This window comes from Physeter macrocephalus, chromosome 4 (assembly GCF_002837175.3).
Source record: "Physeter macrocephalus isolate SW-GA chromosome 4, ASM283717v5, whole genome shotgun sequence".
Taxonomy (NCBI): domain Eukaryota; kingdom Metazoa; phylum Chordata; class Mammalia; order Artiodactyla; family Physeteridae; genus Physeter; species Physeter macrocephalus.
Window position 1 is genome coordinate 77,395,424 of NC_041217.1, and position 25,026 is coordinate 77,420,449.

At 45.1% G+C, this 25,026-nt stretch overlaps 1 protein-coding gene across 1 annotated transcript; it reads left to right on the forward strand.

Moving 5' to 3' along the window:
* The first annotated feature begins 714 nt into the window (after positions 1-714).
* Positions 715-18,053, forward strand: LOC102987081 (neuroblastoma breakpoint family member 1-like). Its single transcript, XM_055083897.1, is given in 13 exon segments — positions 715-988; positions 1,626-1,634; positions 2,064-2,172; positions 4,035-4,249; positions 5,313-5,364; positions 6,216-6,430; positions 7,424-7,475; positions 8,267-8,481; positions 9,822-9,904; positions 10,618-10,860; positions 13,346-13,535; positions 17,816-17,959; positions 17,962-18,053. Coding segments are annotated over 13 exon segments (1,878 nt in total). The 5' UTR covers positions 715-729.
* Positions 18,054-25,026: the final 6,973 nt, after the last annotated feature.

The window sequence follows — 25,026 nt, forward strand, 5'->3', positions numbered from 1 at the left end:
CCCTCTGCCTTTCGCCCTGCCCCACCAGGCCACATCTCTGACTCCTTCCAGACCTTCCAGCAGGGTCGAAGAACTTCATGACAGTGTAAAAGTTTGAGGTCTCTCACTTGTGGAAAAGCCTTAAGATCTGTTTAAAGAGAAGGTGGGGTGACTTCATGACAGCCCTACAGAAATTAAGACCTGTTGGCAAACTATTTCTCCTGTGAATTTTTTTATACACAAAAGAAGGAACAATGAGAACTCCGCTTAGATATTTTTTGGAAGGAGATAGGTAAGTGGTGTCAGGACATGTGTAGACAACTTAAGAGTGACTGCTGAGGGGTTGGTTGCTATCAGTAGTGACCTTCACAAGACCCCAGGCAGCCTTGTGTATTAGCATGGCCTAGGCACCTGGCAGGCAGGTGCCCCCAAGATTCCATTACCGCCCCCCCACCTACCAGTTCTGTTATTGCAACTCCAGACGGTAACCTAGCATGCTGAGTCCCCCTCTGTCACTCCTGTCTGAGTGTTAGCTGCAGACGGTGCCTTTGGCTCTGAGCACTGTCATAATGAACCTTGTTTTTGCGGTTGCAGACCCTCAAGTTTCTCCCAACAGTAAGTTAAGAATTCCAGTTTCTGTCATCCCTCAGTCCTGATTAAACTTATGTGATTTCACATGGTTTTAATCCATCATATGTTTGGGTTTCTTCTCCCCAGTCCCTGGCTCTACCTTTTCTGCCACATGTCACCATGGCAGTATCTCTTGGCCCTTGATCTGATCCGAGGGTAGAACTTACACTCACGGAAATCAACCAGGAGCTTCGGTTGTAGCTGGCAAAGAACAAGCAGGACTTCCAAGACCTCCCAGAGAAATTCCTTGTATCCCATGCTACTGCCTACTCCCTGGCCAACCAGCTGCAGAAATACAGTTCAGTCCTAGGGGTCGTGGTCACCAAAGTGATGAATGATCATTGTCTTCCCTCTGAGAAACAAAAACTCTCCAGACTTTGTCTCCTATTCCCTTTGTCATTTTGAATTTCATTCTGACCACAATCCAGGAAAGGTAGAAGTGGCTATTTTACCCTCAGTTCCCCAAGAATGGGAAAACTCAGGCACAAAGAGTTGAGCCACTTTTCCAGGTTTGCGGTGAGTTGTAGGGTGAGATTAGAGTTAAAATCCCAGATATTGATTCTTGGTTCAGGCACTGAACTGCCTATTTCTCTCAGGAACAAGCTAAACTGTGTCAATTGGAATCTTTTCTGTTCTGTATCTGATCCTGCATCACTGTTGGCTAAACGACTGGGACTGATGAACTCCGTCAGTTCAAGTTTCCCTGAGGTCCCATTGGCAAAGCCCTGTGCTAGTTACACTGGGGTGACAGGGTGGTTACACACTGGGGGAAGCAGGGGATAGTACCTGCTTAAAAGGAGCTTAAGGATGAGTCTGCTCCCCACTGAAACCATGGGCTACCTGTTTGAGTTGTAACGAATAATGAGTAAATTCTGACAGAGCTCTGACAATAGTCCCTGGCACAGTGTAACACGGTAAGTTCAAGTTCTACTATGTTTAATAACACAGACTTTCATAGTATTTGGGCACATTGTTTTCCATGTCCTTATGGTTTCATGTATTCTCTTTCACACAAGTGTATACAGGTGAGTTTTTTACCTTTGAGATACTTGTTCATTACTGAAATCCCAGCACAAGGGAACCGTCAGTCCTATAGTCCTAGGGGTCGTTTCAACTACACAGGAATCACCAGGAATGCCCCTGCTCAGCGTTTCACCTAAGAGGCTGCAAGTATTGGTTAGTGGCCCAGGATTCAGTGTCAGTTTGCCAAACACCATTTCATCTTGTCTAGTTACTTTCTGTGCCCTGGAGCTTCTGTTTCTTCAGCTCTAAAACAGGGAGTAACCGAATGCCATGCAGGTGGGAGGCTGAGGAATCAGATGTGGAAATCCCTGCGTAGAGCCTGGTACCGAGGTGACATCTGTCCTTGGGATGGACCCTGCCTCTTCCCTTGAAGGCAGTGACCACAGCAGCCTGTCCAGCTTTCCCCTGAGGCAGCATCTCTCTTTCCTCAGAGTATGAAGCATTTAAGGACATCATTGAATCTGTGCTGGGGGAGAAGCTGCTGTTTGAGGCGCTGAGGCTAGCAGAGAAGCTGGCAGAGAAGCCCACGGAAGCTGAGAGGTGAGGTAAGGAGGGCAGAGATGTTCATGGCAGGCACATGGCACAATATTTATAAACCAGCAGGAGAACACCAATTGGTGAATTACAGACTCCAATTGTTATTCAGAGCCTCATTTACTCTGCTTTTAAAAACACTATTGACTTAAAATCACATATCATGAAATTCACCAAATTCAAGTGAACAACTCAGTGGCATTTGGTACCCTCACAGTGTTGTGCAATCAATACCTCATTTACCTTTAAATCACAACCCCCTCCTGACTGAGTACACCTTGTCATCCATTCTTGACCCTGTCATTCTCATGTTTTTTTTCCAATTCACACCAGCTGTATCTGTCCACACTCCTTGGGGATGTTCTCACAGAAATCCCTAATAGTGTGTCATCTTTGCATTTTAAAATTGTATCTTCTGGGGCTTCCCTGGTGGCGCAGTGGTTGCGCGTCTGCCTGCCGATGCAGGGGAGCCGGGTTCGCCACTGAAACCATGGGCTACCTGTTTGAGTTGTAACGAATAATGAGTAAATTCTGACAGAGCTCTGACAATAGTCCCTGGCACAGTGTAACACGGTAAGTTCAAGTTCTACTATGTTTAATAACACAGACTTTCATAGTATTTGGGCACATTGTTTTCCATGTCCTTATGGTTTCATGTATTCTCTTTCACACAAGTGTATACAGGTGAGTTTTTTACCTTTGAGATACTTGTTCATTACTGAAATCCCAGCACAAGGGAACCGTCAGTCCTATAGTCCTAGGGGTCGTTTCAACTACACAGGAATCACCAGGAATGCCCCTGCTCAGCGTTTCACCTAAGAGGCTGCAAGTATTGGTTAGTGGCCCAGGATTCAGTGTCAGTTTGCCAAACACCATTTCATCTTGTCTAGTTACTTTCTGTGCCCTGGAGCTTCTGTTTCTTCAGCTCTAAAACAGGGAGTAACCGAATGCCATGCAGGTGGGAGGCTGAGGAATCAGATGTGGAAATCCCTGCGTAGAGCCTGGTACCGAGGTGACATCTGTCCTTGGGATGGACCCTGCCTCTTCCCTTGAAGGCAGTGACCACAGCAGCCTGTCCAGCTTTCCCCTGAGGCAGCATCTCTCTTTCCTCAGAGTATGAAGCATTTAAGGACATCATTGAATCTGTGCTGGGGGAGAAGCTGCTGTTTGAGGCGCTGAGGCTAGCAGAGTAGCTGGCACAGAAGCCCACGGCAGCTGAGAGGTGAGGTAAGGAGGGCAGAGATGTTCATGGCAGGCACATGGCACAATATTTATAAACCAGCAGGAGAACACCAATTGGTGAATTACAGACTCCAATTGTTATTCAGAGCCTCATTTACTCTGCTTTTAAAAACACTATTGACTTAAAATCACATATCATGAAATTCACCAAATTCAAGTGAACAACTCAGTGGCATTTGGTACCCTCACAGTGTTGTGCAATCAATACCTCATTTACCTTTAAATCACAACCCCCTCCTGACTGAGTACACCTTGTCATCCATTCTTGACCCTGTCATTCTCATGTTTTTTTTCCAATTCACACCAGCTGTATCTGTCCACACTCCTTGGGGATGTTCTCACAGAAATCCCTAATAGTGTGTCATCTTTGCATTTTAAAATTGTATCTTCTGGGGCTTCCCTGGTGGCGCAGTGGTTGCGCGTCTGCCTGCCGATGCAGGGGAGCCGGGTTCGCGCCCCGGTCTGGGAGGATCCCACATGCCGCGGAGCGGCTGGGCCCGTGGGCCATGGCCGCTGGGCCTGCACGTCCGGAGCCTGTGCTCTGCAACGGGAGAGGCCACAGCAGAGGAAGGCCCTCAAACCACAAAAAAAAAAAAAAAAAAATTGTATCTTCTGTCCCACCTTAGGACATGTGATATCCTAACTCAAAGTCAGGCACGAGAGCTGACCCAGTTACGGCGGACACTACAGGAAGTGAAAGATGACTCTGTCCTACTCCAGCAGCACCTCAAGGACCTCCTCACCCACAACGACCTTGACAACCAACAGGGGCAGGGCTTCCAAGAGCTGTTGACTGAGGGACACAGGCTGGCAGAGCACCTTGCCCACAAGCTCAGCCCAGGTAAGGGGGCCACAGGACCTGATAACACTGAGCTGCTCCAAGGTCCCCTGCTCACAAGAGACTCCACACCTGCACTAGGAATGTTTTTTATCAGCTTTCCTGTTTCATGTCCTGTTTGGGGCTATGATAGGAGCAGGACTGGCTGAGTGGGAGAACAGAGGAGAAATGCACAGGGTGGAGGGCATAGTATTCCAACTGTCTGTTTCCTCCCTGATGGACCATGGCCTTTGGGGCAGGAGGCAGCATCCGTCCAGTGTTAAAGCACAGAAAGGACGATGTGACAGGAGGCAGCTTGTTAGCGTGAAAAGAGCCCTGGACTAAGCATGGAAGTTCCCAGGGTCTAGCCTGAGGGCTGTCTTTAGTAGCAGTGAGTGAGTGAGTGATTTTTTCCTACCCCAGTATCTGCTTCCTCTTCTGTAAAATGGATCAAATAATCTGTTGATGGTAGCTGTAGTGATGAAATGCAGAAATATTTACAAATGCACTGCAGGAAAAAGAAAGCCCTTCACTGTGTGGTGCCAGATAAGGTACTTGATGTAGTCAGGCTCGGTGTTGGGAAAGTTGTTTAGACTGGACCACTTTCCATAGAGAGACTTTCCCTTGATAACCAACAGAAGCCACCTTGAAGAGCCCAGGATGTTCCCAGGTGGAGGGATGTGGGACATGGTTCTTCTCCTTAGAGAAAGGAGGGAATCTTGTGAGAGCTGTGAAGATTTATAGAGCCTGTGTCTTTGGCAGAATTTGTGGCAGGATGGATGATCCAGCTGTAGAAGTCAAGATGGAAGGTGGACAAGTATGCAGTGATATAAGGGAGAAAGGACACTTTAAATGTTTGTCCAGTTTCAGGCAGAAGGTGTCATGATGGTGATCCTCTGGTTTAGTCAGACTGCCTGATGGATCAGAAATCCATGCTAGGGCAATTGTTTAAAGACAATGCATTAGAACTTCCGTACAGTACTAATTCATACGTAGGTATTTATGACTCTATGACCATGTGAGTTGCTGTGTTTGTAGTGAGTGAAGTGGCAAGAAGCTAACTGGATATTTCTGAATTTGTCTGCAGAAATTCATGAAGATGAGGAGGAGGAACGGGCACAAGAGACACTCACGCCCAGGTAACAGTGAAGTATCAGGAGATGGTAATGGGTAGGTAAATTTTGGACAGGGTCACAGAAAGAACAGTAAGTGAGGTCAAGAGAGTCACAGATGCCAGATGCAAGGATGAGCAAAACTGCTGATTGTATTGATTTACTTCACTCAACCCACATGGAAATGGCCCTGTTAACTTGGTTGTCTGTTGTCTCCTTGCTACTTGTATGTATGACCCAAGGTGAATGCACCACCCTTAGGATTTCCTGCACACACAGAGAATATCTATTCTCTCCTAAAGGAACTCCAAGGTGAGATAAATATCTACTCCTACACAGTTGTTTTAGGTCCTTGGGAGGAAGGTACCTAGCAAAGGAATTAGTAGAGAAGTAACCAGAAAAATTAAGCATCAGGACAACTATCTAGAAAAAAAATTGGTTGTCATGTGACAGTAGTAAGAGAAAGAGGCCTTGGAGGCCTTTATATTCCTAAAAAGAAGGCATAATATCTCTGGGAGTCTATTCACTTGACTACTTTATCTTAAATTGAACATGACTTAGGACCATGTGGGTAGCATCTGGTATGGAAGTTCATTTGTGTTTCATGTTCCTGAAGGTACCATACTGGGATGGTTGAGTCTCACTCCTCATCAGACGTTGTGTGGCCAGTGCACGGAGCACCTGCTGGTCTCCCTCTCCTGACCCCTGGCAGCCACACTCCACTTCACGTACGGGAGGATAGTTCCTTCCCCCTTTAAGGGGACTGCCCTTTTGGTTTCTCTGACACTCCTGATGCCTCCCATCAAAACCAGCCAGGGCAGCTTGGGGTCGGATCCTCTTCGTTCAATTTTCTGTCATCCCTCTCCCACATGGCACAGCGTGGAGCTGCAGGAGGTTGAAAAGAAGGACGTGCCTCAGGAATCCCAGGATGAATGTGTTTTGGCTCCTTCAATTCTCCAAGGAAGTTCTGACTGCAACCAGCCTTACAGTGATGGCAAATTTGCATTTGATGAACCAGAAGTGGGCCCTGCTCCGGATGGAGCCTGTGGTTGCTCCCATGCTAAAGAGGATGAAATTCCAACCGATCTCCCAGGTAGCCTCCATATTTGTTCCCCACACCTGTGTAGACTGAAGAAGATCATCTCTGAAGATAGTCCCTATAGACACATCTTGCTTAAATCAGGGAAAAGGATCTATTATGAAACACAGACATCAGGTGTCTCAGGGAGCCTTTATCCCTTTCTAGGCCCCAGTCATGCCTTTGTCACCCTGGCACCAGTGTCAGGCATTTGGACCCAAATCAGGTGTGACAAACTCTCATCCACCTTGGGTGGAAATCCACAGGAGGTGTTTGTCAGACCTAGTTTGGATCAAATGTGTCTCGTCACCTGCAGTGATCTAATTTTTGTTTTTTTGTACAATGTCCCTGGCCTTTCTATCCCTATCCAGACACAATGGCAGACTTGCATATACATTAGGAGAGGTTGTTTCCCTGCTCTCAGTGCCAGTCTCCATCTTCTCTATGTTGGCTTCTGTTAGCTAAGCAGTCATCCGAAAACCAGGACAGACACAGCTGTACCACTGCCTTGTTTGGTTGTTTCCATGAAGCAAGGCTGGGCTCTGGCAGTCCCTTCAGCCTTGAATGGGCATGGTTTCTGTGTTGCACCAAAGATTCTTTTTGGTTTGAGGGTTTATACAATTCATCCATCACTCTAGTCTCAAGTATAAATTCCTCTAAACCATCAGCAACCACATAATCTGATGAGACTAACCAATATTGTAGAAACGATTCTAGAAAATAACTCAGCTCATTTTCTAGGATAACTGGGGAAAATATATTATTAACTATTTATACAGGCTCAGAACAAAGGATATTGGGAGAGTGCTCTACCAGATCAATAAGAGAATTTCCCTGATGGGTCTGGGGTCCAGTCTAATTCTAAGACTTAAGTGTCCTGGAATGTCTCTGCTAATGTGTTATGTTCTTGCACTGAGAATATTAATGTCCTTGTGGTGTGTCACTGAGTAGGTATATGTGAGGCGTGATTTGCTTATTGTGACCCACTGTCTCTGAATTTCTTTCTAGACAATCAAAATGATCATAAGCAAGTGGATGGACAAGAGACAATGTCCCCCAGGTAATTCTGAAGATTTGTGGGCTGTGACTGTCAATGGTGACAGCAGGAGACCTCAAATCCAGGGAAAAACAGAATTACTAAATATAACTCTTTCATCCATTCAGTCAACAGCCAAATATCCCTTTTAACAATGTTGTCTATTTTCATTGCGGTAGTTGTGTGGGTTTCAATTTATTAATCCTTCAAGTATAGTAACGTACAGTGAGTTGACCCAGGTGAAATAGCTAAACTTGGGAGTTCCTGTAATCAAGTGTTCTCTCCTGTGTGGTTAACAGCAGGGTGAGATTCATATTGCCTTGTGCCTGTTTGGCATCAGCATGTTGGTAGATATTTGATTGCAAGTGAAGAAACTAGAAGAAATTCATATTATAACAAAATATTGAGAAAATAGTTCCTGAAGGCAGAATATCTAGAGTCTATAGTTCCTCAAAAGCTGTATTCACTTGGGCACTGCATATACAGATCACCACAATGTATGCAGAAATGTTGGAACCACTATGTTAGTCCTGTGTGTGTGCTGGGGCTCATGCCTATAGCATGCAGGGAGAGTTCAGTCTCCTCCTTCAACAGCTGGTTGTGTGGCCAGAGCATCTGCTGGTCTCTCCCTCTCCCAACCCATGGAAGCCACACTCCACTTCACATACAGGAGGATAATTATTTCCTTCTTTAAGAGGACTTCCCCTTTGCTTTCTGTGTCCACTGCTTTTGCCTCCCATCAATACCAGCTAGGACAGCATGGTGTCTGCTCCTCTTAGTTTAATCTTCTGTCATCCCTTTGCCACCTGACACAGCGTGAACCTACAGGATGTTGAAAAGAAGGAAGTGCTCCAGGAATCCCAAGATGAATGTGTTTTGGCTCTTTCAACTCCCCAGGAAGGTTCTAACTGCTACCAGCCTTACAGTGATGAAAAATTTGCATTTGATGAAGAGAAAGTGGGGTCTGCTCTGGATGGAGCCTGTGGTTGCTCCCATGCTAAAGAGGATGAAATTTCAACTGCTCTTCCAGGTAATCTGCATTATCTTTGTTAGTCTACTCTGAGAGAATTAATCCACTTAGATAGACTGTATGCTTACATATTGAAGCCTGGTTTGAACCAGACTCTACAATTGCATTTAAAATAAGACATTCTACAAGTTAGTGAACTTTTCTCAGTTCCTAGTCTTGTTTGTCCCTGTGGCAAATCACTGGACCCAATGTGGTCCTGCCAGACTCACATGTACCTCTACACTGTGGCACAGGAAGTAACTTTCAGGCCTCCTAATTTTGAATGATTGTCTTTTCTCAAATGAAATGCTCTAATTTTCATTCCTGAGCAACGTCCCTGAGTCCCCTTACATGTCCGAGACTGATGGCAGTCTTGTTTCTATCTTTGGAGATGTCACTACATTGATTCACTTCTGTCAACCCACAGTCTATTTCCTTTCATTTGTGTTATCTTGTCCAGAGTCTTCTGAAACCAGAACATAAGACCCACTGTCATCCTTGGTACATTTCTCTGAAGCAAGGCAGGGTACCGGCACTTCCCAACCTGATGAATGGCCATTGTTTCTTTGTAGCATTGAAGATTCTTTTGTTTTGTCTTTTTTTTTGCTTTTATAAATTTATTTATTTTTTGGCTGTGTTGGGTCTTTGTTGCTGCACGTGGGCTTTCTCTAGTCGCGGTGAGTGGGGGCTACTCTTCGTTGTGGTACGCAGGCTTCTCACTGCGGTGGCTTCTGTTGTTGACGAGCACGGGCTCTAGGTGCACAGGCTTCAGTAGTTATGGCACGCGGGCTCAGTAGTTGTGGCTTGCGGGCTCTAGAGCGCAGGCTGAGTAGTTGCGGCGCACGGGCTTAGTTGCTCCGTGGCGTGTGGGATCTTCCCGGACCAGGGCTCAAACCCATGTCCCCTGAATTGGCAGGCAGATTCTTAACCACTGTGCCACCAGGGAAGTCCCTGAAGATTCTTTTGACTTGATGGTGTGTAGATTCCACTCCCATCTAATCTCAATGTATAATTCATCTAACCCATTAGCAAACAGCATTTCAGATAGAAAAGCCTGACTATTACAGCAACACTCTAGGATGGTAGTTGGGTATTTCCCCAGGATCTGTGGGGAAAAGGATTTGTTTAGCCGTTTGCACAGACTCGGGACATAGGATACTCTGAGGATGACCTGTCATATCAAGGAAATTTGTCCAGTGGATCAAGAAGGAAATCCAGTGCCTTCTTATGAGGCTCTGTCTGGGGCCTTCTGGGCTATTTCTCTCCCAATAGCCTGTTATCACACTGTGAAGATTGGCACAGGATTGGGCATTTGTGAAGGGGTTTCGCCTGATGTAACTGTCCTGTTAATTTATTTGTAGAAAACCAAACTGATCACAATGACCTGAAAGGACCAGTGGCTATTGCTACAGGTAATTTTGAATATTTGTGGGCCGTTAATACAGTGATGACATCTGCAGGTCTCTGGTCCAGGGAAAAGCAGAAAGTGCTGAATATAGTGTATCATCAATTTTCCCAACCACGAATTATCATTTTTGTAATGTTTTCTGCTTTCATTGTGGTACTTATATTGTTTCCCATTTCTTATTAACTTCTTAGGTTTATAACCCAAGCCAGTTGACCCAGGTGAACTAAGTCAGAGTGATTTTTTTGCACTCACTTGTTATCTCCAGTGTGGTTTATAGAGTGAGATGCATATCTGTTTTCTGCCTGTTTGGCGTTAGCATGTTGGCATGTATGTCATAGCAAGAAATGTAAATAGATCATAATAATAATATACCATGCCACAGTATTTAGAGAGGCCTCGATGGCATGAGATTACTGGGACACCAGAATGCCCCAAAAGCTGTATGCACTTGCCCGTTCCATGTGACACTCAGTGCAATGTAAATGAAAGGGTGAAAGCCACTGGTACGTGACTCCAGATGTTGTGAGTCATGACTGTACCATCCAGAGATAATTCAGTCTCTTTCTTCATCAGCTTGTTATTTGGCCAGAGCACTAAGCACCTAGTGTCCTTTCTATCTCCTGCCCCTGTGAAAAAAACACACTCTGTCCCACACACAAAAGGGAGTTTTTCCCTCTTTAAAGGATCAGGCCCTTGGCTTGCTTCACCACTCCCTTAAACATGCCATCAGAACCAGATAGAACTCTAAGATTGCTGGTCCCTCTTGGGTTAATCTTCAGTCCTGCCTCCCCACCAGGCTCAGCAGGGAGCTGCCACAGATGGTAGAGAATGGTGTCCCACGGGACTCACTGGATGAATACTATTTGATTTACTCAGTTCTTCCTGGTCTGTCAGACTCTTTCTGGCCTTATACAAGTGCTGCCTTGTTCTCATTTGAGGAAGTGGATGTCTCTTATGCTCGGGATGTAACCATTGAGTATTCTTTATCAATGTGATAAAACTCCAACTGGACTCCCAGGTAGACTCTGTATTCTTTGTATCCCACCCCTCAGGCAGTGCTGAGATTTGTCATCCCTATGCAGAAGCTCTGTAGACATAGTGATTTAAATCAGGCTCTATGATAGAATTTTAAGCACAGACATCAGGTGGGTCAGGGAGCTGTGCTCTCTTCTTCATCCGGGCCAAGCCTATGGGTCAGGCCCCAAGTTAGATAATGGATCCAAGGCAGGTGTGACAAACTCACTCACTTGCAGGTGTGCAAGTGCACAGGGATGACTGTCTTTTTTCCTGATTCCCATGAAATCTCTCTTCTTACATACAAGCCTCCCATTTTCATACCCAAAAAATGTCCCTTGAATTTCTGTGCCTTTCCAGAGACGTTAACAGCCTTAACTCCATCTTTGCATTTGTTGTTTCCCTGGTGTCATTGCTGTCATCCCCAGTGTCTGTCTCCTCTAAGTTGGCTGCCTTAGTGAAGCAGTCATCTGAACACCAGGACACGAAGACCTCTACCATCACCTTGTTTGTATGTTTCCATGAACCAAGGCAGAGCCCTGGCATTTCCCTACCCCATGAATGGCCAGAGATTCAGTGTAGCAACAAACATTCATTTTGATTCAAGGTTTTGTAGATTCCATCCATCATTCTGCTAAACCAGCCAGCGTATGATGAGAAAAGCCTGAATATTACAGTATTCTGTTAGAATGCAGGTGAGCTATTCCCCAGAATCTGTGGGGAAAAGATGTGTTTAACTTTTTACTCAGACTTGGAAGAGGATACTGTGGTGAGGACCTACCAGGTTAGGGAGATCTTGGCTGATGGCTCAGGAAAGCAAACCAAGGCAGGTACATAAGACACAACCTGAGGCCTCCTGGAATATTCTTAAAATATCCTATCGTCCCACTGGTGATGTTTTTGTCCCCATGGTAGTATTGGATACTGGATTATTATCATACACAGGATGATCTGCTTAATGTTTCTGGCCCTGTCTGAATTTATCCATAGGAAATCATACTGTTCTTGAGGAAGAGGAAAACCAAGACCTTATCTGTTCTAGGTGACTATGAAGAAACATGGGTCTTAATTCAGTGGTGACATCTGGTCATCTCAGATGCAGGGAAATCAGAAAGTACTGAATGTGCCTACTTCTTCCATTCTGACAACCACAAAGTGTCCCTTTGAATAATGTTGTCTGTTTTCACTGTGGTACTTGTATAGGCCCCTTTATGAATCCCTCTCAATTATAGTAACCTACAGCCAGTTGATGCAGGGGTACTAATCAGCCACCCGATTTCTTGCAGTCTCCTGTTCTCTCCTTTTTATTAAAACCAGCATGAGATGCATATCTGCCTCTGCCTGTTTGGCCTTACCACACTGGCAGGTATTTGATGGCAAGGAAAGGAACGAGAAAAAAAATTTGTGTCACATCTCAGTATTAGGGAAATTGGCCTTGAAGACACAGGACTTCTATTAGGACTTCCATTATGCTGCCAGAGCCTGTTCAGTTAGCTGCTACATGTAAATTTCACCAAAAACTTATGCTATAGTTGAAGCCGCCTTTATGGTTTCTGAGGGCGTGTGTGATGTGACTGCTGTGTACTGGGGTAGTTCAGTCTCCTTCCTCCTGGGATCGTTTCCGATCAGTGCTCAGAGCACTTCATGCTCACTTTCTCCCCCTCCCTCTGTCTCCCTTTCCTTTGCAAGCACCCGCCGGCCCCTGATAGGAAAGGACTGTTATACCTCCCTTTATGGGGACTTCCCATTTGTTTTCTGTGACTGTGAGGCAGCTAGCTACAGATGAGCAGCAGGGGAAGGCGGAGGTGGAGGCTCAGGATATGTGAGCCAAACAAAGAGGGGCTGAGGGACAGGTTGAGGTCAGCACATCCTGAAGCATCAGGAAGCACGTGGCCGAAGGGGAATTCCCCGAGCCACGCAGGCGCAGTTTGAGCCAAGCGATAACCGGAGATAACCCCAACCTCATTATGTCATCATTATAATAGAATTTACATGTGGCTTCACCCCCTCCTCCCCCCCAAGGGCCTTTCTTAGCGAATTTTGGGTAAAAACATGGAATTATGGGTAAAAGCATGCACAGTATAACCCGTCACTCACGTGACGAGACCTTCTCACTGGATCTTAACCCAACTCCTACCCTTAGGTTCAAAGCACTTATTAACACCCCGCGCCCGTATAGCTGGGCTGGTTTCACTTCATAGAAGCCAGTCTGCTCTCTCTCCGAGTGTGTGTCTATGCTTTAAGTAAACTTTGCTTTGAACTTATACCCGAAATGTTAGTCTGCAATTCTTGGCTTACTATGACAAGGACCGAGATGGCTGGTCCAGATTCGTCTATTGACCTCCTCTGTTGAAACTCTCCAACACAACGCATACCAAACCCATAACATGAACGGTCCCTTAACCCTCCCATCAAAACCTGCCAGGACACCGTGTTCACGAATATTTGCTGTTTAACCATCAGTCCTCCGACCCAACAAAGCTCAGTATGGAGCTGCTGGTGATAGAAGAGAATGAAGTCCAGCAGGACTTACTGGATGAATGTGATTTGGCTGGTTCTATTGGCCATCATCTGTCAGACTCCTGTATGCCTTACAGAAGTGTCTCATTCCAATCGGATAAAAGGGAGGTCTCCTCAGTTCTAGACGTAAATGGTGAGTACTCCCATTATAAAGAGCATTAAGATCCTAGTAGGTCACGAGGTAGCATCTGTATTCTTTGTATCCAACAACCAGTACAGGCTATGAGCGGCATCCCTGTAAACAGGTCCTCAGACTCATGTTGATTTGAATTACGTTCTTGGATTTAATTTTTTAAAGGCATCCATCATGTGCCTTTTCATTCTTCTTGTCTCAGGCTGCCCTCTGTCACCTGGACCCCCCTCACCAGTGCAGGCATTCGGTATCCAGTCAGGCTAGAGAGGGGAAGTGGAGGGGTAAGGGCAGGATCTCGGCTGCCACGGTCTCACCTGCAGGAATTTGTGTAACACACCTCTTTTTTTCAAGATAAGGATCCTCATACTCATGAAATTATGTTGCTAATTTTATTTCTTGAAGTTTCTTACAAAGTCTCTGGCTTTCCGTAGGTTTGCAGTCTGCTCCATATTTGCAGTGTGTTATATTGTTCGCCAGCTCCAGGCTTTTTCCCTGGGCTGCCTACCTCCCTCTGAAGCATTTACATACCAGATCCTGAATATAAAATCCTGTCCATGCCCTGTGATTTCCAGGAAGCCAAAGATCTGTCTCTGGTGTCCCATCCTTCAGAAATAGCCATGGTTCTCCTCCTTTGTGTAGCAACAATGAGCCTTCCATGAGCGGCATCCCTGTAAACAGGTCCTCAGACTCATGTTGATTTGAATTACGTTCTTGGATTTAATTTTTTAAAGGCATCCATCATGTGCCTTTTCATTCTTCTTGTCTCAGGCTGCCCTCTGTCACCTGGACCCCCCTCACCAGTGCAGGCATTCGGTATCCAGTCAGGCTAGAGAGGGGAAGTGGAGGGGTAAGGGCAGGATCTCGGCTGCCACGGTCTCACCTGCAGGAATTTGTGTAACACACCTCTTTTTTTCAAGATGAGGATCCTCATACTCATGAAATTATGTTGCTAATTTTTTTTCTTGAAGTTTCTTACAAGGTCTCTGGCTTTCCACACGTTTGCAGTCTGCTCCATATTTGCAGTGTCTGTTATGTTGTTCGCCAGCTCCAGGCTTTTTCCCTGGGCTGCCTACCTTCCTCTGAAGCATTTACATACCAGATCCTGAATATAAAATCCTGTCCATGCCCTGTGATTTCCAGGAAGCCAAAGATCTGTCTCTGGTGTCCCATCCTTCAGAAATAGCCATGGTTCTCCTCCTTTGTGTAGCAACAATGAGCCTTCCATGTGTGGGTTATAGTTTCAATCGTGTGTGTAGCCTCAGTGGTATAATCTCACGGAAACTATCCGCAACCTGTACACCTGATAGGGGTATTGGCCTAATTTAAGAGCAAGGTCCCCTTGGGCAGCAGTTCATAGGGTGTGTAGATTAAAACCTGGTTTGCATTACTTCTCGGGCTGTTTTTTTGACTTTTCTTCTTTGAGAAGCATTTGGATCGGACTATATCTGTCGTCTTTTATAATTAAATTGGCCATGAAAAATCGTTTTTGTTCAGTGTGTACCTTTTCACATTGGGACCATCCTCTTTCCTGTTTCCCGTTCCTCCTGAGGAACAAAGAAGCAATGGCTTTCTCAGGATTATAGTAGTTCACAAACCAGAAATGGAACACGTGGTTATTGTGTACCTGTTGTATACCGTGCACCTTAATAAGTAAGCTCCATGTGAGCCATAACCCATTCAGTCCTCGTGGGACACTCTCAGGTAGGTGTGTTATCTCATGGTAGAGCCGAGGGCACTGAGACTCAGCAAGGTCCCTTCACTTGTCCAAGACTCCCGGCCACTGGGCTGTGGGACATTGGCCTCTCCTTGGCCTGACTCCCTGGCTCAGGCTCTGTCCGCTCCTCTCAGCAGTCGGACCCGTCAGCGACTAAGAGAGGATGTTGCTCACCTTTTCCTTTCTGCCCTGAACCAAATGATTTGAAACTGTCTGATCTTAAACACAAAGTGGCCAGACTGGCGCAGAGAACTCCTGTGGTCCCTCGCTCAGATCTGCCAGCTCCTAATCCATCAGTGCACTTTGTCCCGTGAACAGAGCCGGCTGCTCATCCAGCCCCTCCAGGCGAAGCCACAGCTCCACGAAGCTCTCCGTGGAAAATCAGCCAGGGGTGAGAAGTCCATGTCTCTCAGCGCCTCCTGCACCCAGAATTATCTGCTCTCACTCAGGGTCCAGGGAGGCCTTGAATTTGGCTGTGCTGGTGCCCTTAAAAAGCTGCAGAGCTCTATCTCAGAAACACCAACAGCCGGGTCTGAGTTTCCATGAGGAGGAGAAGAAATTCTCAGACACACGTCTTAGAAGTGAGATGTGTGTGATATGGCACAGCCCTGTCAGGCCATCATTCAGAATGGGCCAGGAAAGGCCAAATTCCCCCCCACAGATGGGCTGAGAGGAATGAATGGAACATGTAAATAATACACAGATCCACCTGTGTCTGGGTTCTGATGATAACCTGAGGACAGTGTGGCTAGCTGTGATGCAGCAGCATGGGCACAGGTTGTCGGGTCTGCCCCATCCTCTCTGTACAAGGAGAAACCCTGTAGAAACCATACAAACGCTTGATTTTTAAATTACAACTTGACCTTGTATTGGAGCTTCCGCACACAGTAATAATATTGGTCAGTACTGTCGATGTTTGATAAAATGTTTTGTCCTTTTCCCATGCAAGTGCAAAGAATGTTCAAAGCATAGGTAGACAAAATTACATGATGAAATTACACAGTGATAATTAAAAACAATCCTAGACATTGATTCAAAATCACATTGGAGAATGGGGATACCAGGTTTTGACAGTTCTTTCACCCACCAGATTTGTTAATTTAAGAGGTTTTACCCTTCAGCCCAATGTGAATTATCATAAAATCTGATTAAGTGTCCTAAAATTGATGATTAATGATTAATGAACTCTGCCTGGAAGAAATAGGAAGGGTGCGCTGGACTGAGAGAAGTGCTTGTGGAAAAAGCCCTGGAAGCTCAAAGAGGCTCCTGGTGCAGGGCTGGGGTCAGGGAGGGGCCAGCTGAGTCCAGGAGGATTTGTAGAAGGGAGTTGTGGGAAGTGATATTGCAGAAGAAAGAGGGGCCAGAAGGCAGGAGGACTACAAAGGCAGGTGAGGAGTTTAGAGTCTGTGTAGTAGAGGAGGGAGGATGAATTTCCACAAGCCGAGGAGCATGTGATGAAACAGGATTTGGGGGTAATAAGACAGGTGACCTTTGGTAGTGTGGAGAGGACGGAATCAGAGAAAGCAGTTAGAAGGAGATTGGATGAATCATAGATGAGAGTCAGACATGGATGCTCTCTGGAAGACTAAGTTGGTAACAGATATATGAGAGACACTTTAAAGAAACAGTTAAACAAACCTCGCTGAGGATGAGGATGTATGGGGGGAGGTGTGAGGGGGGGCCCACAGCAACGTGGAGCAGATCCTGTGGGCTATGACCCCACCTGAGCCTGACCTGGACTGGATGAGGGTACTTGATACCTTTGGTTAGCCCACGTTCTGAGAATATGTATTCATTTCACAGGAGAAATATCAAAATATTTGATTAGGAGCACTTTCCAGACCCCACTGGAGGGGTGTGTAATATAAGGAGTGTGCATTGTTTCATCAATCTAAAGAGACACAAATTCTGATTCTGTAGCACTTCTGTACCTAAGCTTCCAAGGAGGGATTCAGGCCTCTACTACACTACTTCTATCTGCTAATACCATCCATCCCCACTCTGTCCCATGTGGCAATAGAATATACACATGTATGGGTGAGTGGAAAGGTAGACAAAAATTAAACGTAAGGAAGTTCGAAAGCTTCCAGAACTGTGAAAGATTCTATTAACTTGGTCCATATACTGTAGATTCTCAATTCCTTTTTCTAGTGGTACCTGAAGCCTTTAGGCCATACTTCTTCCCCTTTTCTTTTATTCTTGTGGGTAGATATCAACAACTCTTTCTCCCCCATGCCTTGAGGACTGTTTAGAGCCTTCTGTCTAGGCTACAGGTCTAAGGCTAATAGCTGAATACTAAGCGTGACCTCATATGCCATCCAAAGCCCTCTAGATTCAAGTGGGTGATTTTTCATTTCAAGGATGTTGCAGCCTAGCACCTGCCATCTCAGCATGCCCAGGCACAGCCATAAAAATGACATCTCCTTCATGTACGTGATGTCTGCCTTTATTGTCTAGGTTATTGGGTGGTTTCACTCATAGGCATGGACATCAGAAATGGGTGTTCTGGGAGGGATTAGCACAGGAAAACTTGGATTGGTCCTACTGAACCCTCTTTTCCTTTCAGGTGACACCTGGGAGGACTGTCACCAAAGGCCTTTGAGTTTCCAAGGCCCAGGGGTACACACTTCACAAGCACAGCTGCAGAAAAGCACCCACATAACCAATTATCTGCAGCTGCAGCTGGACCAGCATTTCGATTGTGGGACAGCAAAGCCACACTTGGTCTTTCCTCCACCATCTGGGGCTTTACTGCCAACTCCGATTCTGGAAGCCAAGGACCACTCTTCCTAGGTAAAAGATAAAAGGGGATTAGGAAGCTCTAGTTGTCTCAGGGTTGAGGGTGGAGGGGGCAATGGGGCCTCTCCCACGGCTGCTGTAGGTCCGGTTGAAATCTGTGACGCTCTAACAGAGTGAGGTGAGCAAGAGCCTGGATTTAGGACCAGCTCTGCCTCAGGCCCTGGGTTTGCAAACTCCTGATTGTTTAACTGGGCCAAGTTATTTATCTCTTTAGGTATTCACATCTCACGTCCCTCATCTGAACTCTTGAAAAATTATATCCCCATTCCATGGTTGTTGGGAATATTAAGCAACATGATGTCCAGAATGCCTGATCAGTAAAAATGGTTTGATAACAACTATGAATATATAACATCTAACCATTGTGTCTTTCTGGTGCTTTAACACTTACAAAATGATTGCACATGCGTTGTTTCCTCTGAGGTAGAGCACTTTTTTGATCCCCACTTTCTCTGGGACCCGTCTTCCCTTGTTTCCTCAGAAAGGCAGGTTGGCCAGTATTTTCCTCTCCTTTCACCATCCACCCTCAAGTCAATTTTCCCCTGCTAGGTGCTCTCAGTAACAGTGTATTAGTAACATTCTGTAGCAATGTAAACCCTGGCCACACAACTCAGCCTCCAGTTTAGTTTTCATATCCAGGTTATTTTCCTTTTTTCCCCTCTTTTTAAAGTAAAGGGCCACCCTCACCCATGAGGTGTACTGATCTGTCTATTTTGTGCCACTCCATTTAATTCATCATCTTCACTCACCTCCATGGCCGTGTCCTCAGTTTTCTTCTCCTTGGGATCCACCGCTGCTCAGATTTTCTTAAAAGAGCTTTCAAACCTTCACATCCATTTCTTCTGGGACATGTTCATCCTTACCCTCCACCTCTCTCCACATCTGCCCTGGAGCCTGGGGCTGCCTGGTGCTCATCCCTCAGCCGATGACCTCATCTGAGAATGAGGAGAGACCCACATCCTCAGGTGGAGGTGAGATAAGAAGGAGCACCCTGTGGCACCATGGAGAGTCTCATAGAAAGTGCTCAGGGAATGTAGGGAATGTAGGGGATGCGTAGCCCTGACAAGAGCCATTAGGTCTTGTGGTATTTAGTTGTCTTCTCTTCCCTCTAGTCTCTCCTCTTCTTGTCCTTGGCTTCCCACATTACCAGCCAAGACCTAACCCCAGTGGCTCAGTCACTCTGTCTCCCGCTCACTTTCCATGGAGGCCTGAGATGAATCCAGGCTTCACAGCAGATTTTGCAGCAAAGGATAATTTTAATGCCCTTTATTTTCACACTCCTCCACCCAGTGATTCCTGCCCCCCATATCTAATAGCTCCTGTCACCCACCAGAGCTTCTCTCTCATTCTTCTTGTTTTTCTTTTTCCTTTTCCAAATTCAGCTCATCAGAAGGATATTAGAATGGTCCATTCAGTATCTCAACACCCTCATTCCATTATACACACACACACACACACACACACGTTGTTGCATTTTTATCATATCTTCCATGCCTTATTTAGATTATGTATGCGTATTATACATAGTATGGATACATATATATGTGAAATATATATTGATGCACGTTTGAAAATTTTTCCAGTTTCAGACTTCCCCAGTTCTTTTCTATCATGAGGTTTTCCTTCAATTTTGACTTTGCTTGATCTGTACAATCTTTTCCCTCCCATCAGTACAACCTATGTCCAGCATGATTTTCTTGCCTTTGTCTTTTCTACCTAGGAACTTTTTTTTTTAATCAGTTTTATTTTTCTTGACTTTTCTTTTTTTTGGCATTTGGGGACATGTTTGCCCTGTGGCAGTCTTACCAATACTGGGTAGTGTTAGGAAGATCAACAAAAAGCAAATATAAAAATGTCTCCATTGGTTTCCACTCACCATAGACTTCCAGATGGCCTTTCTTGTTTCTAGACACTTTCCTTACTTGATGTCCCTCTTGGGTGAGGGAGTAAGTCATAGTAAGATCATGAATAACAATGGATACTGTTGGCTGTGGTTTTATCTTCAAAGCTGGGTTTGGATGCTTCCATTGGAATGAAGAACCCTCCCAAGCTGGAAGGTGAGGTCTTAGCTGCCAGCAAGCATGAGTGTCTGGTCTATAGCAAGATTAATGCCTTAAGTGTCCTGAAACAGAAGATTATCCGAAGAAAACTGCTGTTCAGCAAGTGGAGACTAGCATGCCAATTCCCTGGCCTGCAAGCTTAGGGTGCAGAGATAATCACATCTGAGGCTTTTACATGCACTTCTTCCTTATTCTCTTTACCTAAGATTATAGCTCAGTCTCCCACTATTTTTTCTCTTCCTCGTTTGTTCACTCAACAGCTGATGCTACCTCGTCTGGTCTTTCCTCTCTTTTCCATGGGGGCTGCCACCCTGCCAGGCCCTTCCGTCTCCATCTCGTTTGCACTCTGAACTCTGTTGAGTTCCTGTAGCTGCTGTCCTAATATTCACTCTGACCTTCTCTTTTAGCCACAGGGAAGCCCAGATCCATGGTCCTCCTCATCAGAAGAGCATCATTTAGGCCACCGAACACATGGTACTTCGCCAGATATCACACACTTTCTTGGTTTCTTTGCCTTATGCTCCCTTCCCCGCTCCCAAACTCCACTGCCTATTTCTACCAGGATCATGTGTTAATGAATCACTTGCATGTGGGTTGGCTTTTGGAGAACTTTATCTAGGAAAACCCTTAACCCTCAACTTCCGCACATGAATAAGAAGAAATGAAACAGGAAAAAGAGCCCTGATTACAAAAACTAAGTAAGAACCTGGGTCATAGGTGGGAGTGCTGGACTGGCCTGGAGTCAGGTTCCCCTCAGCCCCAGGTGGGCAGTTCTGTGCTAATGTGCATGGGGCTTCCAGGGACTGACAAGCTGGCAGTAGGTGGAGGACAGTAGATGGCACCCTAAAGAGACATTGGCCAAAAGGAGATCCAGAGGCCAGGTTTTCAAAATGCATAATAGCATGAAGTGCATACGCATTCAGACCTCTCCCCTTTCTTAAAATTACTCCTTCTACATGTTCAGTAAAAATCCTGAAAAATGAACTCAGTTGGAATCTGAGGCCAAGGAATGTAGGAGAGCATTGTAGTGAATAAACTTTGGGCCAGATTTATGAAGACCCAGGAAATACACAGGAATCCAATATAATCATTGCTTCAGACAAATCTAATTGAGAAGGCAAGTTATTTATATGAGAGTGTCAGAGAAAGACCAAAAAATCCTTAGGGCCAGTGGGAGAGAAGTCCGTGCTGGACTAGATGGAGAGAAGAAAAAGAATGGTGTGAAATAGTGTAGGTCTAGTGAGTAGTTCTAAATCATGCTATTATAAAATAAAAACTGGGTGAGTTTTTATCTAACATGAATGCCTTAACCTAATCCATTGAAATTCTGATTTTAAACTTCTGCAGTGAGGTTTGGGTATCAGTATTTTTTAAATCTCTGCTGATACGCACCTAGGGATTAGAAGGACTGTGGATCTGGTAGGATGTCAGTAACCAGTATGGCAGTGTCCATTGTGTAGCTACTTCATAGAAAAGCTGAATATGAGCCATTAAGGGAATTTGCATTCTTCTCTCAACAGAACTATTTGTACAGCCTGGAGAACAGAAAAGAGAAAAAAGAGAGATAGATAGGTTAGATATATAATCTCTCAGTTTGGATCCAAGTTCCTCACAACTTTTATCATACAAAATACAGTTAAAGGGGCTTCCCTGGTGGCGCAGTGGTTGAGAGTCCGCCTGCCGATGCAGGGGACACGGGTTCCTGCCCCGGTCCGGGAAGACCCCACACGCCGCGGAGCGGCTGGGCCCGTGAGCCACGGCCACTGGGCCTGCGCGTCCGGAGCCTGTGCTCCGCAACGGGAGAGGCCACAACAGTGAGAAGCCCGTGTACCTCAAAAAAAAAAAAAAAAAAAAAAAACCAAAATACAGTTAAAAGTAAACATTACATAAAAACCCAGAGGATAAAAGAGCACCTCCCCTTCCACAATAATGAAATTCAGTGTTTTCATTTCCACTGTTAAAATGCAACTTGCAGTTTGCTATTCACTAAATGGATTTCACAGCCTATTAATTGGTTCAGAACTGCAGATTCAACAAATTGTTTTTTTAATTAAATTTTTTCCTTATGCAAAAACCCCATAATGAATCTTAGGCCTCATTCTCCTATGTTGATCCTTTTTTCATGCCCTTCTATACACTAGCATAAAATACTAGGAGAGACTCTTTCTTTGGCAAGTTTGAGAAAAAAGTGGTGAGAATCTAGTATAACTAAAACTAATGCTTTGTCACTTTCAATTCAGAGTTCTGTTTGTCTAGATTTTGAGAATATTCCTAGAAATGCCCTAAGGTGGATCCAGCATGAAATCACCTTTCTAGAATGTTGGTGTCCATGGGATACAAATGGGTTGGGCCACAGTTACACTCCCTGCTCTCTTTTTGCTAATTTCATTTTGAATTACTCCTTTTTCTATTTGTTCCTCAGCCCCTTTGGAGTAGGATTTCTCTGTAAAGCCTTATTCCTGTCCAGGAGGATGACCAAACAGCCTCTATTAACTGTTGACACCTCCAGATTGGAGCCTTTCCTCTCCCTTCCCCCAAATGTATGGAAAGGGCCTGTGGCCTGGGTTCTAGGGCCAGGGTTGTCAGTAACAGGCCATGTGGTTTTAGTTAATCCTTAGCCCCTTGGCACCGCAGCTCCCCATCTGTAAATTGTGGAACTGGACTTGGGTACATTCTGAGGTTCCTGTTGGCTCTCACATTCCAGGGCTTTCCCTGTAGCCTGCCCCTCCTCCTCAGAAGGCAGGGACGTAGAGATAGAAGAGGGTGTGTTTCTCTACCAAGGATCCTCTGCTCCCATAGCAGTCTGTTTCTGAAAGTGTACAAGGGATGCTAAGCACATCCATCCCTGGTACATGTGAGAAAGTCATCATTCGGTCCAGATGAAGGGGATTCAAGAGGGACGTACGTGGCTGCTGAGGATTGGGTGGTGGGGGTTCGGTTAAGGCTCTGCAGCAGCTTTGAGCTGGGATATCACCAAGCACTGGTGGGGTGAGGACAGGGGTCCCTAGGTTCTGCACCACAGGCTGGATGAAAGTTTAGGGAGGCATTTCTTCTAACTCATGTACCTCACTCTCCACTTCAGCCAGCCTGTGGCTCCCCGTTCAGCTCCTCCTGCCAACAGGAGCTCAGCCTGCCCCTGGCCTCTGTCACCATGTAGGCATCCCTCCAGGCTCAGCTATCAGCAGGACCTAACAAAACTCACATTTCATCTCTCTCTCTCTCTCTCTCTCTCTCTCTCTTTCTCTCTCCTCTCTCTCTCTCTGTCTTTTGCAGATACCAATTTAGGAACTATGAAAAGATGTCGCCAATTTGGATGAAACTGCATTATAAAATGTACCTTTTCCATTTGATGAAAAAAATCTACAGCAGCAAGTCAAGTTAAAGCCCAAACAGAACACTGGAGGGATCCTTTCCTGAGATTCAATATCCCAATCAACAACCACTCTCCACACTCCAAGAGACAGATTTGATGGGCAAAATCCCAATCATCAGCCTCCAGGGGTGATCAATCGATAAGGAGACCAATGCTTTGATGGACACACAGTTTGGAGAGACCGTAACTCTTGCTCGTTTCAATGTTCATCCTCCACACACCGGCATCAGGAGCAACTGGAAGAAGGCAACATGTCAACCCGGTCATTCTTTGCCACTAGATGGACTGTACTAGGATCTGACAGCATTAACTATGGAGTGTTCTTGCTGAAACTGTTTAGCCTGAGTTTCATCATGAGGTAGTTATCAGATGACTGCAGGATTTAGGCCATTGAGCAAGACAAGTGGCCTGTCTTTTTTCAAACAGTCAACGTCTCCACAAATAAGACAACAAAAAGGAGAAGAGAAGTTTTGGGTTCCAAAGGACTTAAAAGATTTTGTCACTATATTTCTTTGGGCCTTTGGAACCCATAACCCCTCCTGACCTTTTTGTAGTTGTTTTTGGTGGTGTTTTGCAGAGGACAGGTCAGTTGTCTGGCTCAAAGGTCTACATTTTGCAGTTTCCTGATCATTTCCTCAAGGGTTCAGTTGAACCCTTTTTGCCAAGAACACCACCTACTGCATGCTGTGTTCTTCCAAGCACAGCCCCTTTGGAGACTAAGAGTGTCCACTTTGCCTGTCACCACTATTGTCATTTTAGCATTGGACACTTCGTTATGCAGGGGCCATGAGATCCGTTCACTGGAAAGACATGTTTTCTGTCTATAATCAGTAACTTGATTAGTGGTACTTTGAGAGTTTATGAATATCTTGTTCCGTGATGCTGTTTCTCTAAATATTTTACCATCCCTTATTGATCCCTCATGTATGTCAATTGTCATACTTGTGTTTGTGCACTGGAAATTTTCTAATTCAGTCATTCTATAAACTTGTATTGCTGGCTTTGTGCTGTGGGAAAGACAATCCATACCCCTTCCATATCATTAAAAGTTTTTTTGAGTTTCACTGTGGACTCACACATTTTTAAGGTTCAACACTGTAATCCATTACTGTCATGATTGATTTTAGTCGGTATGGATATAAATTAATATAAATATTCTTGTTTCTCCTATTCAGCTTTATATCTTAAACTCTCCCACATCTTTTACTCTACATTTACCATTTGTAGTAGATTGTATTTACTGTGTTTCTTTCTCTGTGTTATTTTATTTTCTTTGTGTATGCATATTTATGTGTGTGTGTGTGTGTGTGTGTGTGTTTTGTTTGGTATTTAGGAAGGACTGGATAACTAGTGCACTAAAATTTTTGACAAGTTAGTCCCTTAGTATGTTGTCACATTTCTAATATTTCAAGTATAAGTTTTAAATGACATCTCTCAACTTCAACTTTTTACCACTGTGATGGTTAAGGACATTATCCTACTTTTTTCTTCTGTCTTTACCTACCACTTCTTACAGTATTATTTCAACCCAATCGAATGTATACC